Source organism: Psammomys obesus, unplaced genomic scaffold (genome assembly GCF_907164565.1).
Source record: "Psammomys obesus unplaced genomic scaffold, mPsaObe1.curated_primary_1811, whole genome shotgun sequence".
NCBI classification, from domain to species: Eukaryota; Metazoa; Chordata; class Mammalia; order Rodentia; family Muridae; genus Psammomys; species Psammomys obesus.
Genome location: NW_026586816.1, coordinates 3,942,241 through 3,957,783, shown reverse-complemented (window position 1 = coordinate 3,957,783; position 15,543 = coordinate 3,942,241). Strand labels below are relative to the sequence as shown.

The window sequence follows — 15,543 nt, the reverse complement described above, 5'->3', positions numbered from 1 at the left end:
TCTGCTTCCTTTGGCCATACATCTTAGCAGAATTAACAGATCACTTAGTGGTTTTATTAATTTTTAAAAGTCATTTTATTTTCAAAAATGGCGGTACCCATTTGCTCTTCTATAATGGGCTGTAGATGTTCGGTTCGATGGACATCCTCCTAGCAGGTAATAAAATCCTCACGAAGTATGAGTGTCTTGCCTGTGTCTTGTACTTTTCTCAACGTCGGCTTAAGGGGTTAACACTTAACAAGAAAGTTCTTAAAAGATGATTTCCTCAGTTCAGAAATAACCAAGTGGGAAAAGATGGCACATCTTAAAGAAATTTGACCTTTTTCTTCCTCATTTTTCCTTTCTCATTCTTCCTTTTTGTTCTTGTCTCTCCCCCTCTCTTTACTTTCTAGTTTAGCCTTAGAAGAAGGACATTAGGGCATAAAAATATGAGCACACATTTATCAACTTTAAAAGTATTAACTACCTCCAATGGAAAGTGAGAATTTAACCATGTATCAGACAAAATTTAGAACCTAGACTATTCATATTGAGTTCACGTACATTCCTGGCAAATCAAAATCTCATTGTCTTTACAGCGTTTGAGGAGTGGTGACTCGATAGATGAACAGCTTATGCAGACAGTGTGAGTGGGAAACACAGTCATAAGGCCTTGGCTGAACAGCACAGGTAAAGAAAGAAGGAGGGGGGTAGGGGAGAGGAGCCGCAGCAGCAGCTAGGTGTGGTGACACATGCCTGTAAAGCCTGTAATCCCAGCACTTTGGGAGGCAGAGACAATTGGATCTCTATGAGTTCAAGGCCAGCCTGGTCTACAAGGTAAGTCTGGGACAGTCAAGGCTACATAGGAAAACCCTGTCTCAAAAAACTAAAAACAAAAACAAACAAACAAACAAACAAAAAACCCAACAACAACAAAAGAATTATCAATACAAGAATTTTAGAGTTTTCCCACACATTAATAACAATATATATTCATTTCTGGTTAAAAATTAGTGTTCTAATATTTTTAAGGAAATATTTTCAGTTAGGGTAAAGCTCAGTGGTAGAAGACAAGTTTAACATATGAGAGGACCTAGATTTGATCCCAAGGACCCCAAAATTCTATTTCTTTTTATAAGACTCACAGTAAGCAAAACTAAATTTAACAAAACAACAACACATTACTTCAAATTCTCTTTTTACTTCATTTATGTCCATAATGTCATTTACTGGTGAATACTAATGAGGGTCTGTAAGACAGGCCCTGCTTTCGTGTAAATGTGCTGACATATTAGTGGGGATATGATTTCTCACACTTTGGCCTTTTGATGAAACGCCTTTCCAGTACCAGTATATCATCCTACAATTTCACAGATCAGCTGCCAGGGTATCTACTCGGAGAGCCCAGTTTCACATCGCACTAATGAGTCAACACCTGTTAAGAGTGGAGAAATCTGAGCCTTGTTAGCAATTGTGAAGTCTCCCAGGAGCCGGGATGCTGCACATTGTCATACTCACCGCCAACATGTCTGTACTGAGGACCCTGGCAGCAGCAGTGATGAAGTCCCCCACCAGCATTGAGAAGCCAGGCAAACCCAGGGAGAAAAAGCGGGGTGAGCAGTTTCTTATAATGGTGTTTAAGACATCCTGAAAAGAAAAACAGGGAAACATGGGTGTAATCTTAAGAACACAATTCCAAAGTGGTCTCCCTGTGTTCATGCATGACCACCAATTCTTAGGACAGCAGGCACCGACAGGTTTTCAAGTGAAAGAGTGCAGGAAGTGGTAACTCCAACGGTTCTCATACACATCTTTTTGGTAAAGGGAATGGGGACAGAAAACTGTACGATGGCCTATCCAAAACCCACACTGTGACACTGAGGCTAGGTAAGCATATGTCCTGTATTCCACTTGACAGTGGGCTTCTTGGACAAGCTACCAGAGTGCCGAGATAGACACACACACACACACACAAAAAAAAAAAAACCTTGCAAACACCTGTCAGTAAAGTAAAAACAGGCCTCCTTCTTTAGCCTCAATCCCCAGAGGTTTGAGCACACAGCAAGAAAGTCTTACAGGCAAAAGGACGGAAATGGCCACTCCTGTAAGTTTCAGGTACTAAGAAATGGGAATGTGGGCAGTGTGTAAGGGAGTGCTGTAGCATGAGGTACTGGGGCCAGGGAGTTGCCACAGGTCTGATGTGTGCAGGAGGCACAGACACAAAGCCAACAGCAGCCATTTGCCAGAGCTCGGCGTCGGGAGCAGCTCCCCAGCAGCTCTCTATCCTGTGTCTGTAATGGACTCCTGTGGAGGGCTGGCCGGTCCCCAACCCCCAGGCCCTCATGCCCGCCTGTGCCGGATCAGATCTACCACAGGACAGTGTTCACACCACCATGGCTAAGCACCCTCCTCTAAAGCCATCTGTGTGAGTGTGTGCATGGATAAATAGGATTAGTACGAAAAACTACAATCTTCTTTTACACAGACTCTGGCTAGGCACATTAAAAAAACACACTAAAGTACTTTAGTTGTGTGACTTGCTGCCGTGCAACTGATAGTTAGTGTCAATATACAAGTAAATAGCAAAACATAAGAACCATGGCTGTCGGCGTAGCTATCTGAATAATCCCTACAAAAGAGTACGGACCTCGCTATTAAATCAGAGCAAGGCATAGCAACATGCTAATTTCCAAAGTTGTAATCTTAGGCCCTTCATAATAAGATTCACCTCATTTTACAACTTGTCTTCTTAAACACAACTTATATGTGCTCACAAAACTTTTCCCTAAGACATTTTTCTTATAGTAAACACATTAAATTTACATATAATACTATTTATATGGTTCAAATTACCATATAATACTTACTATATTAGTCCTCACATATTGATAAGTAGTTTAGCTTAAAACTTGAAGTTTTGGCATTTCAGAGGACTTACACAAAAATAAATGGATATACAAGATTTATAGGTAAAAGACAAGATAAATATATCATAGGTAGGTAGGTAGGTAGGTAGATAGATAGATAGATAGATAGATAGATAGATAGATAGATAGATAGATACAGACAGACAGACAGACAGACAGACAGACAATAGATGGGTAGAGATATAAAAGGAAGGAATAGAAAAAAAGAACAAACCAAGGTTTCTTCCCAGTTAATGTTTAAGCCTGCTTTAATCACGTCCTGCGATACACTTAGGGTCCCTATCAGCCAAGACAAACATTCTCTGGGCTGAGCAGATGGACCCTGCAGGTTCGAAGTGTGTAGTAGACTCATGCTCCAGGAGAGGAACAAAACAGCTACCTTTTTCATAATTAAGCCTCTGATTAATGCCCTGAGCTCCTCACCACACACCTGTAATTACTCACAGAGGTATGCATTGTGCTAGGGCCTTGTCTCAGAATATCAGGCATCACGCTATCTGGCAGCAGATGGAAGCACATTTCTGTTGACATATGCTGCAATGAAAGGATTCGTGCAAACCTGGCTAGCAAGGTAGCAGAATGCCATGCATCTGAAGATTAATAATGCAAACAGCCATGATGTTAGTTTTGTTATGTTTGCATTAATTCCATCTGTTGAGATGAGGAGCTAAAACCCTGAAGCTACGGGTTTTAAAAACCTTTAGCGCACACTAAACTCAAATGAGCCATTTTCACCATTGGAACTTAGAATTTTGGTTTAAAGATGATTTTCTGGAATATGTTTGTGAGGTTTGAAAACTGAATCCTTTAATGAGCTGAAACCGTAATTTGTAAACTTGCTTTATTGCTGCACATGCATAAAGACCTGGGGGAACCCACACTTAGAAATTACAGAACTCCCTGGTGCTGGAGATGGCAGACACAAACGTGGCTGAGAGAACGTCACAGGCTCACCCAGTCCCTGGACCTGGGCCAGGGACTTCAACTGAACTTGCTTCTATGCGCAAAGAGATGGGAAAGAGAGGGACAATAACAGATGGCAAGCCTACACTCTTTGCCACCCACGTAAGAGAGAGCCTGGAGGGAGAGTGTGCCTTTGCTGTAGTCACCAAAGACAGCACTGGGGCAGGGTTAATGCGGGGGTTAAAGAGGGGGCCATATGATCGACCAGCCAGCCAAATTACCGACACATGCTGGCTTACTTTCCTTATCTACACTGAAATGGAGCAGTCCAAACGGTCTATCTTTGAGATAACACTTTAAAATTAGGAGTAGCCACATGGTACTCAGGAGAGCATCTGCCATCCATGTTTCCAGCAGAGGACCATCCACAATGGTCTACTCATTTCTAACTCAGAGGAAAATTGTTCTTTCACCCCACTCCTCTGCCTCGAGATATTAAGATCAATCTTTGGAAATACAAAACAAAATCCTTCAGGTTCTGATAGCTGTTTACAGCCTGCAGGGCTTTCTACATGAACAAGACAGAATGGCAGTTCACAGACCCATCACTCAAGGGTTGGTCCCCATGCCCCTTTTAGTACTTATAGCCTATAAAGCCAGCATGATTTGCCTAGTAGGTTATTTTTCAAAGGGACTCACTTTTTTGAAATAAAATTATACTAGAAAATGACTACCCTTGGTCAGAAACAAAAAATACGTCTTAAAAATCAATATAATATTAACAAGCAGATGCTGAATTTTTTGTTAAAACACCCCTGGCTGCCAGACCCTTAGTTTGAGACATGTACTTCTCTTTTAAAGTGGGGGTCTGCAATGTCACAGGGCAAACAATGGTGGCTGTACTACTTCCACCTGCCCTGAAAAGGTCGTAAGAAGGGCTGTGATGAAGGAAGAGGCTGTTCTTCTCACCCAATGATTCCTTCTCTCAAGGCTGTCTCTGCTGTAACCACTGCTGGGAAATATCCCTGTGAAAGAACTCTAGAAGGGGTCACAAGGCCTGGATTAGAGACTGTGGGTTGCCCCTGGAGCAGTGTGTTTCTCTCTTTCCCTAGATGAAACGATCTCTCTTTAAAGAGCAGTAGGCAGTGAAACACAGATGCTTATAGAGGCTTTCAAAGGTCATACAGAGTAAACAGTGTTGCCAGCAAACAAGTGTTTTTCAAAATAAAGGATTTTTACTTCATATCACTTATTTCATAGGTTTGAATAATTCACTTAACGAATGTTCTAATGACCTACAGAGCAAGGGTATTTTAAAACATTTCAGAACTAACACAGAGATGTCTCTTTGATACATACATTGCCCCAGAAATTAAAAAAAAAATCCTTTCAGCACTTTAAGACAACACTTTAAACAAGCAATTAGAGGCTGTGTATATAACTTATTGGCAAACCAGAAGCAAAGTCGGGAACACAACCTTTAGGTTCTCTAAGCTTTATCCTTTAGGGGAATTCTAGAACCTAACTCAAACAAGTGAGGCTGGGAGTAAGAAGTGGCTTCTCCTATACATTCTAAACAGACTAAGTAAGTAGTTAAACTAAGCAGCAGGCTCAGTGGTAAATGGCGTTTGTAACAGGAGTCAGGCTTGTTCTTTAAGTTGACTGGGAGGAGCAGACACACTAATTTCTGCTGGAAAGAAACCACCCTATGAACTGTTGCCTTGCGGTAAACAGGACACCCAGCACATTTCCCCTCATTTTAGTGAGAGGTACAGGTGTAGGCTCTAGTGCTGAGTGCAAAACCTAGACTGTAAGATGATAATTGTGGCTTTGCAGCTTATCACAAGGTTCAGGCTTATGAGAAAGCGACTGGTGAGAACATCTGTCTCTTATCACTGATCTCGCAAAAAATCAGGTAATTCAAATAGAGGCGTGTTGTTTCCTCTCCTCCAAAGCACAGTTCTATAAACACAAACTACATCCAGCCCCTCAAATGAATCGCTTTAATTGAATGCTATGTACACAGTAACTGGAAAAACTATAAGTGATAAGGAAAACATATGGTGATGGCAGCGCAAATTGGCTTACTCATTCTGCACAGGGCTGCTTCTTTAGTTCTCTTATAATTGACCTTTAGAACGATAAATGTGTAAAATAATTTTGTTTATTACAGCTCTAAACCTTCTAACAATTACACAAAATGAAAATTTAAAAGGAAGGATTCCTTCTGGAAGCATTTCCATTGTTTACATAATTGCACAGCTATAATTCAGTGCCAGCGTTATTATGGAAAATAAAAAAGGGGCCATTACTGGCCATTTCAATTCAAAATATTGCACAGTAGTGTCAAAAATGGGGGCAAACGTTCACTTTACCACAGTATAAAATGGATTAACCCTGTACATCTAACATCTCAACATGGCATTCTTTGAAACACAAGCGTAAAGTCGTGTCCTTCCTGCTTTGGCGATGCTGTCGCTGTGCTCTCACACCAATCACATGTATATTTTTCACTTAATATTTGCTCATGACCCAGCAGATGATGGCTGTAACACAATAGCCAGCCATCTGTCTCCCTGCCTTCAAACAGATTTGGCTATCCCACCGAAAGTCACTTAGGCTTTCTGTGAGGCTGAGCAGTCAGCAAGAAATAAAAGACGCCCGTGCAAAATCACTTAACTCATTTGACTTTTCCTTTTAAGAAAAGTTGTGCAGTGAAAAGATTTCATTATGTCTATCTTTTGCCTAGTATAGACCACAGGAACCTTTTATTTGGTAACATTTGTATATCTCAATGATCTGATTAAGAAGACAGGACCCACCCCACACTTGGAAATTATAAAAATATCTGAGTGTACAGGAATACTTTTCACATTAAGTGTTGCTATAATTTAAATAAACAAAAGCCACAACCATAATCTTTCAGGACCTTCAGGATACTTTGTAAATATCAGCTGTTGCCTCAAGTAGCTATCCTAACAGACCAGGAGCCTTCAAGTTCCAAACCTGGCCTTTTCCTCTCTGCTGGTGGCTCTCTGCTCCCTTCAGCTCTATGAACAAAAACATCCTTTTACAGACAGACCATAAGCCACCACCTGACCTCTGCTGACAAAAATAAAACCTTGGTCATTACACACGCCATCCCCACATCCAGACCCCTATGCCAGAGCCATTATAAAACACAGCACCAGTATGAAACTGCAAATTACTCTCAAGATCTGAGCCAAATGATGCATGGTATATGCCACACATTCTCTGTGTAAATGGCCAAGTGGGATACAATTTACTTGGAAAAAAACAAAAAAAAAAGCAGCAGATTTTCAAAATGTGACTTCTGGTGGTGTGACTGTGTTACTAAAGCCCAGAGAAACAGGGCAGGATAGAGTAATTGGACTCAGTGGCTGACGCTCAAAGGCTCCTTGAGCTCTGTGCCCTGAGGACCACTGTGACACAGAGTTTCCAGGACAGTGGCATGCCCAGCGGAAAGGAAATGGGATGTGTGAAAGGCAATCTGCCGGTTGCACAGTAATGAGTGGGCAGAGGGCACAAGGCAGCTTGCAGGCCCAAAGGAAGCATCTCGAAGCTTGTTTATGTCTGCTTTGTAAATAACCCCTACCTGCCAAGGAAAGCTCTGCTGGCCTTTGAAAATAGGACGGGGGTGGGGGGAGTTTGAAACACTGTATATGATTTTTATTCTATGTTAGAGTTGGAAAGTCACCAGCTCTGTCCAACTGCCTCTTCTTTTTGCTATTTGTAACAACTTTATTAAATACTTCATATGTAATAAAATCCATCCTATAATGTGTACAAAATAGCTTTTAAGAGTAGTCCCAGAATTAAGTAAACATCACCACTATCTAACTTGAGAACATTTTCATCACTCCCAAATGAAACTCAAGGTCCATTAGCAGCCACTCCCCGCTTCCCCACTATCCAAGGACCTGGCAACCACTAATCTGCCGTCTGTCTCCATGGATTTGCTAGCGGTGGACATTTCAGAATGGGGAATATTACAGTGTGTGGTATTTATATCCAGCTTCTGCCACTTAACATGTTTTCAAGGTTTATACTGTTTTATTTTTTCTTTGTTTTTGTTTAAGATAATGTAGGCAAGGCTGAACTCAAACTTATTATGTGGTTGAGATTGGCCTTAAAATCCCGAAACTCCTCTGCCTCTATCTTAGAACCGCTGGGATTAAAAGCATAAATTAACATGTCTGGCATGACACTTTATAAAACTAAATAATCTTCTATTGTGTCGACAGTCTTCATTTTATCTCTTGTTTTTGAGGCTGGGTCTCATGTAGCCATGGGTCCAGTAATCCTCCTACCTCAGCCTTCTGGGATGGGATTTCACCTGTGAGGCCCACTCCTGCTGTTTGTTTTATTGGTGGTGGGCACGTGTGCTGTTTCTTCCTCAGTGCTTGTCAAGAGTGGTGCTATCAAGATGCATGCAATCTCTGTGGCCAGTTCCTTAAACAATTAGCTCGCAGTGGAACTGCCACTTCTGTGAACTTTGTATTTACACTTTGAGGGACTGTTTCCCATAGCAGTTCCTCCACTTTATATTCTCATCAGGAAAGTTCAAGGATTCCAATTTCTCCCATTCTTGTCACAATTATTTTTTCCTTTTAACAAAATTACCTTAGGAGCCATCTTGGTGAGTGTGAAGTGGAACCTTGTGGTTTTGATTTTAATTTCTCTGTGACTGATTATGATCAACATCATTTCCCGTGCTTGTGGGCCATGTTGATGTCTTCTTGGGAGAAATTTTAGTCTACTCAAAGTCTTTCATTCTTTTATATTTGGGGCTTTGATTTGCTATTGAGCTATAATGCTCAATATTCTCCTATATTCTGGCCAGGAGAGCTTTACTGGGCATGTGATTTTACAAATATTTTTTGCCATTGTGTGAGTCATCTTTTCACTTGTTTGATGCATGGTAGACTTAATTTTGGTAAAGGACAACTTATATTTTTCCCTTTTCCTTAGCGGCTTGTCATTTCTAAGACTTTAAAGTCAATTCCAAGATAGTCACAATTTCCTGCTTTACTTTCCTCTAAAAACATTATAGTTTTAGCTCTGAATCATCACCTAGATGACTAATTCATTAAGTCAAACTCTGCATACAGTGTGAAGCTGAGATGGAAGCTAATTTCATTGTGTGTGTGTCTATGTCTGTGCTTGCTGCATGTGCTGTGTATCTCATGTGTTCATGGATATGTGTACCCAATTACATGCCTGGAGACCTGAGAAGACACTATGGCCTGCTCTGTCACTCTGCCTTATGGCCTTGAGACAGGGTGTCTCACATGGCTACAAGCAAGTCCCAATGGTACTTGCTGTTTCTCCAGCATCACTGGGGTTTCAGGTAAGTGTGGCACTGCCCGCTCTTTACAAAGGCGCTGGGATCTAAACTCAGGCCCTCACTCTTGCGCAGCAAATACTCTCAGCCCTGACCCTAGCCAATGACCCACCATCTACACAGCACCTACTTTTATCACTTTCCATGGTACCACAAGAAGAAATTACTTCTTCCCCACTGAACTATTTTTGCACCTACATCAAAAATTAGTCACCTATAAACACGTGTTTCTTTCCATACCGTTAGTTCTATTTTATTGCTCTATTAGTCTAACTACTTATTAATTCTATAGTATTTTAGTAAGTTTTGAAATCAGAAACTATGAGTTCACATTGTTCTTAAAATATTATTTTGCCTATTCAGAACATTCTATAATTTCATATGAATTTTAGGATCAGCTTTTATACTTCTACAACAGAGATCACTGGGATAATAAGGTTTGTGTATAATCTGTAGATCAGTTTTGAGAGTATTATTGATACTGTCTTCAGTGCAAGGAATATGGGATATTTTCCATTTGTTCATATAGGTTTTAATTCTCAATAGTAGTGTGCATATTTTGTGATGTTCTTTTATTATAATTGCTTGGATAAGTTTATCTCCATAAATTTTCATCTTTTGAGACCACTGTAAATAAAATTATCTTAGTAATTGCATTTTCAAATTTTCTAGAAATATAATATGTTGGTTCTTATATATTAACCTTGTATTTTGTAAACTTACAGAATTAACTTATTACATCTAATAACTTGTGTGTACTCCATGTGTATATCTATTCTTTGAACTTTCCAAATACAAACATAGACATAGAGGTCTTTTTCTTTACAGATCATAGTCTTTTAAATTTCATTTTCTTATTTACTTGGCCTAAGCAATTAGAAGACTGCCAGGATCTGGGGAGTGGGGGAGGCAGTTAATTTTTGTTAACACCTTGACTGGATTAAGAGGCAACAGAGTGTTAATGAAGCACAACTTTCAGGCATGTATATGAGGCATTTCCTGGGAGAAATGCTCTCCCCAACTGAAGGTGGGAAAGGATAAAGTGATCTGAGAGCCGATATGTTTTCTCTGCTTCCTGTTCAACCACAGGCCACCATGTTGTTCCTGTCACCATGCCACTGGGACTGCGTTTCTCTCAATTGTGAGCTAAAATAAATTCTTCCTTTTACATATTCAGTCACAAAGATGAGAAAATTAACCAACAGGACACTTGGGAACAGAGGTGGAGAAACCACCATCCCTGATTTTCTCTGTCATTAGTGGGATGCAGTAGTGTAAAATGGAGACTCTGCTACGGCATCTAAACCCAGACAAACCTGAATTCAAAATAGTACTGAAGAGCGGTAAATTAGTGCTTTTTCACAAAAAGTATACAGTACTGTGATATCAACGCCACCAAGAGAGAATTTGCCTTCTATTATTTGATTGATTAATTTCCTTAGCCCTAGTTCTCAGTCACATGAACCGAACATAAAACCCCTTAATCCTGACCAACACAACTCCATGCTTAATGCTCATGGGTCATGAAGTCACTGCTGTCTTTCATGTGTGCTTCCTATAATAGGCCAGTCATATCCCACTAGGAGACCGACAGGAAGACGGCAAACCTATTAGAAAATTCTAACACCTTTATAATTAATTCCTTGAAATGATGAAGGGAAGACGTAACTTACGAGATGCACAAATGGACCTTAAGGACAGTGCCCTACCAATATAATGACTATCTCAATTGTCACCCTGATAAGCCTCAAATCTACAACACTGCAGTTCATCACTTGATTCAAATGCAGAAAAACAGTTATTAACTCCTCAGCCGAGATCTCAGAACATGAAGGCTGCAACAAGCTATTGCTAACAAATTACAGCAGTGGAAGGGACTTGATTATGTCGTTCTCTAAACACTAGACATGAATGCAGCCTGACAAAAAGGGCTAGACTTGAGGATCAAAGTTGAGGAAAAGGTCCATGAAGATAGGAAGTTATTCACTGCCAAGGACATTCCTAGGCCTGGAAAACAGAGTAGGAGGTTGGAAAGACACTTGCTTGTTTCAGTCAAGTCTTTGACCCCTTTACCTGACTCCTGTGCCAGACTTTTAATGTTCTCCATAGAAGGCAAAGGATCATATGACCACCATCACAGATGACAGGATGGTTAAAATGCATTTTGGTTCATTAGCATATAAGCAATAGCATTAAGATATAATAAGGCTGGGCATAATGGTGCACATCTTTAACCCCAGCACTCAGGGGAAGAGGTAGGAGGATTTCTGTGAGTTCAAGGCCAGCCTGGCCTACATAGTGAATGCCAGGATAGCCAAAAATACATAGTGAGATCCTATCACAAAAAACAAAGAAAAATAATTGTCAAAATAAGAAAAATAGGTCACAGAATACCTGTCCTATAAAACGGGCAACTGGACTATGCACAGGGTGACTGTTCATCCTGTCTCAGGAATGCCTCAGTTTCCATCCTTAGACTGTTAAAAGGGAATTATTGGATGGTGCACTCCGTTAATCCCAGCACTATGTGAGTTCAAGGCCAGCCTGATCTACACAGCAAGTTCCAGGATAGCCAGAACTGAACAGAGAAGCCCCATCTCAACAATAAAACAATAAAAGCAACAAAAAGAAATCACAGCCTTCACACAATGAGGTTCTGCCCAGAGTCACTAGCCCCAAAGACGCAGCTAAGACTTAATGAGTACTGCCAAAAGCAGCGTGGAGCAAAGAACCAATTCATCCCAATGCTGAAGTTCAAATTGAAACTCACTGCACACTCGCATTACACTAGAGTGAAGAAGGAAAATCAGTGGGCAAAGCACATTCCTACTGAATTTAAGCAGCAATGTATTTATTTCATTTATTCCTCTGCAACCAAGAAAAGTTGGCAAAGAAAAAGATCCAGGAGATCTACATTCAATCTTTTCACTTCCAAAAACAGAGGAGATCAAAGTTGTGGCTACAGTAGCCAGGTTTAGACATAAGCACACTCCTTTCTCCATGTTAATTTAGGGTCAATGGGACACCATTTGGAATTTGTCCACAACACAAAGCACAAGACCATTCTGGGTACGTGACTTAGCTCTGAAATATAAATTGTGCTTTCATTTCATTAGCTTTTATAATAAAGATTTACAATTGTATACAGGAGTTAGAACGAGAGTTAGAAGGAGGCTCAGTAAGCTAAGTGCTTACTCTACAAGTGTGGACACCTTCATACATTGACAGCACCACCACTGTGAGATGGGAGACAGACAGGAGCATTCCTGGAAACTCACAGGCCAGCTAACCAGGCGTTGGTATGCAGCAGCAGACAACAAAGAGACCTTCTCAAACAAGATGCAAGTGGAGAATCCACATCTAATCTTATCTCCAGACCCATTCCACGACACCTAAGAACCTGCACTCGTACGAGCAAACACACGCACACAGATACATGAAAAATGTAGTCAGTAAATCCTACAGTTTACACCTACCATTCTCAAGGAGGGATTATTACAGAAAACTACCTCACTAAATACCATCTTCAAAACCCATCTAGGAGGCTGCTGGAGAGAAACAGTGTTGAGTGTGCATACTGGTATGAGGGAGAGCACCCCAGGAAGTCTACAGAAAGCAGCCAAGGGAGACTTTTACCAGGATTCCTACAGGAATGTGAGGTTCCCATTTTTCCTCTCAAAATGAGCACTAGAGAGCATGTACCAGCTGAGATGCTGGTGCTCCTTCAACTGTGGCCCAGCTCTGCTCTAAGGGTCCAGGACAGTGCCATTAAGGCCTAGCTACCCCTGATTTAAACGTTTCCTTCTCCCATGTTGAAATCAGGAGACAGACACTCAGAGTCAGGAGAAAGTGAACTTGCCTCATGGCATTGAGTTTGCTGGGCTGTTCCCACGCTACACTGTAAAGATAAAGTATTTCTGCTGAAGCTTTCCCCTGCATTCTGGTGTGTTCTCAAATCAGAAAAGAAATACATTTTATAATATAGTTGCCACTCTGTCTTAGTCTAGAAGAACACACAATATACGCTCTCTAGTTTTCTTATAAATAAATTATCCCCAAAATAATTACATAAATTATCCCAGCTGTACTTAGAAGCAGGACTAAGTTCTCAATATTTTTGTGCTCTTAAATAAAAAAATTAAACCCATGGTTCTTTGGTTATAGGTCACAGACTACTCTATGGATGTGACCAGAGCTACAGAAAACTCTCAGGGAACATTTTTAGGTACTGCTTGTACAAGGGAATTATCACTTTTTTTTTTTTTTGTCTTTTGCAATTTAATGTGTGTTAGTATATGGAGCTCACAGAATGGATGGGTTTGAGAGAAAATGCATTTAAGAGCACTTGTTTTTGCAGAGAACTAAATGGGGATTCCAATACCCATATCAGACAGCTTATACTTATACAGCGGTAGCTCCAGGGGGGTCTGTCCCACATTTTCATACATGCATACACATGCACGTGCGCGCGCGCGCACACACACACACACACACACACACACACACAGAGTAAGTCTTTCTTTTAAAATGCTTGAGGGAGCCAACAATATCGTCTTGATTCTGCTGAAACCTCAAGTCAGAGTCACAAACAAGCAACACTGTCACAAAGCTGCCCTTTCATTTGAGCACTGAAAGCCCATCCCATCTAGAGCATACTGTGGATCTTTAAGGACTATTAGCTGACCCAGTAAGTGGCTCTTTACGCCAAACTCTAAGATAACTGTTGGACATCTTGTTTTTAAATTTACAGACACTGAATTTCATTTTGGGAGTTTAAGAAGTACTTTCATACTTTCTTTTTTCTTTAAACAAAGTTTTTTTAGGGAAAATGTTGGAGAGAATAAGGAGGTAGGTAGAGAAGTGGTTTGAAGATAAGAGTCTAGTGAAAGATAACACTAATGTGCTCTCTGACTCTGAGAAGCAAAAAATACACACTGAACAAAAGACAGCACCTTAGATCCATACTTATCATCCTGCACAAACCGCAACTCCAAGAGGTTCAAAGACCTCAACATAAAACCAGATACACTGAACCTGATAAAAGAAAATGTGAGAAATAGCCTTGAACTCATCGATACAGGAGACAACTTCCTGAACAGAACACCATTAGCACAGGCTGTAAGACCAACCACTAATAAATGGGACCTCATGAAACTAAGAAGCTTCTGCATGGTAAAGGATACCATCATTTGGACAAAGTGGAAGCCTACAGGATGGGAAAAGATTTTAATAACTACACATCCAGCAGAGGGCTAATATCCAAAATATATAAAGAACTCAAAAAAATAGTTATCAAGAAAACAAAGAATCCAATTTTAAAATGGGGTACAGATCTAAACAGAAAATTCTTGAGGCGGGGACTCAAATGGCTGAGAAATACTTCAGAACTGTTCAGCTTCCAGCCACAAGGGAAATGCAAATCAAAACTGTTTTGAGATTCTATCTTGCACATGTCAGAATGGCTAAGATCAATTAAAAAAAAAAGAAGTGACAGCTCACGCTGGCAAGGATATAAAGTAAGGGGAAGTCTCATCCATTGCTGGTGAAAGTGCAACAGTCATTACAGAAATCAGTGTGGCATTCCTTAGGAAGGTGAAAATCACTCTACCTCAAGATATAGCTATACCACTCTTGGGCACATCCTCAAAGAATGCTTCATCCTATCACAGGGACACTTGCTCAACCATGTTCATCATTGCTCTATTTATAATAGCCAGAAATTGGAAACAACCTAAATGTCCTTTGGCAGACGAATAAATGGAGAAAATGTGATACATTTACACAATGGAACATTACTCTGATGTTTAAAAAAATAGATGAAACCATAAAATTTGAAGTTAACCAGTTTTTTTGGTAGAAAAAAAAATCATTCTGAGTGAGGAACCCAGACCTAGAAAGACAAACATGGAATGCATTCACTTATACGTGGATATTGTTAACTCAATGATAGGTTAAGTCAATGATAACCCCATAGAACCACAGGGTTAGGCATAGAATAAGCAACTGGAGTAGACAGAAAAATCTCCCTAACAAAGGGAAACAGAATAGGTAGTTATGGATAGATGAATGAGGCACTGGAATGAAAGAATCAAGTAAAGAGGAGGAGAGGACTGGAAGATAAGGGAGAGGGAGAGAGAAATTTAAGGCTCATTTGAGGAGTAATATAGAAATCTAATCAGTAGGCACTTCCTAAAATATATACATATATGAAGGTGATCTAAATGAAATTGCCAAACAGTGCAGAAGACAGAGTTCCAGTTGGCCAAATCTTGTCACCAACTAAAGTTTCCAGTACTGAGACAGAGTTGTATCTGAGTTGTTGACAGAGAGGTCACAGCGGGTGGCCCTTCACAAACTGATGGCAAGGTC

The 15,543-nt window shown here is 40.4% G+C and overlaps 1 protein-coding gene across 4 annotated transcripts in view; it reads right to left on the bottom strand.

Annotated features, from left to right (window-relative positions):
* Ralgapa2 (Ral GTPase activating protein catalytic subunit alpha 2) overlaps positions 1–15,543 on the bottom strand; it is a 259,063-nt gene that overhangs the window by 113,324 nt on the left and 130,196 nt on the right. For all 4 annotated transcript variants that reach the window (XM_055602595.1, XM_055602598.1, XM_055602597.1 and 1 more), the window contains exon 24: positions 1,498–1,626. In XM_055602595.1, the coding sequence (XP_055458570.1) occupies positions 1,498–1,626 (129 nt within the window). The remainder of the gene's footprint in view (positions 1–1,497; positions 1,627–15,543) is intronic.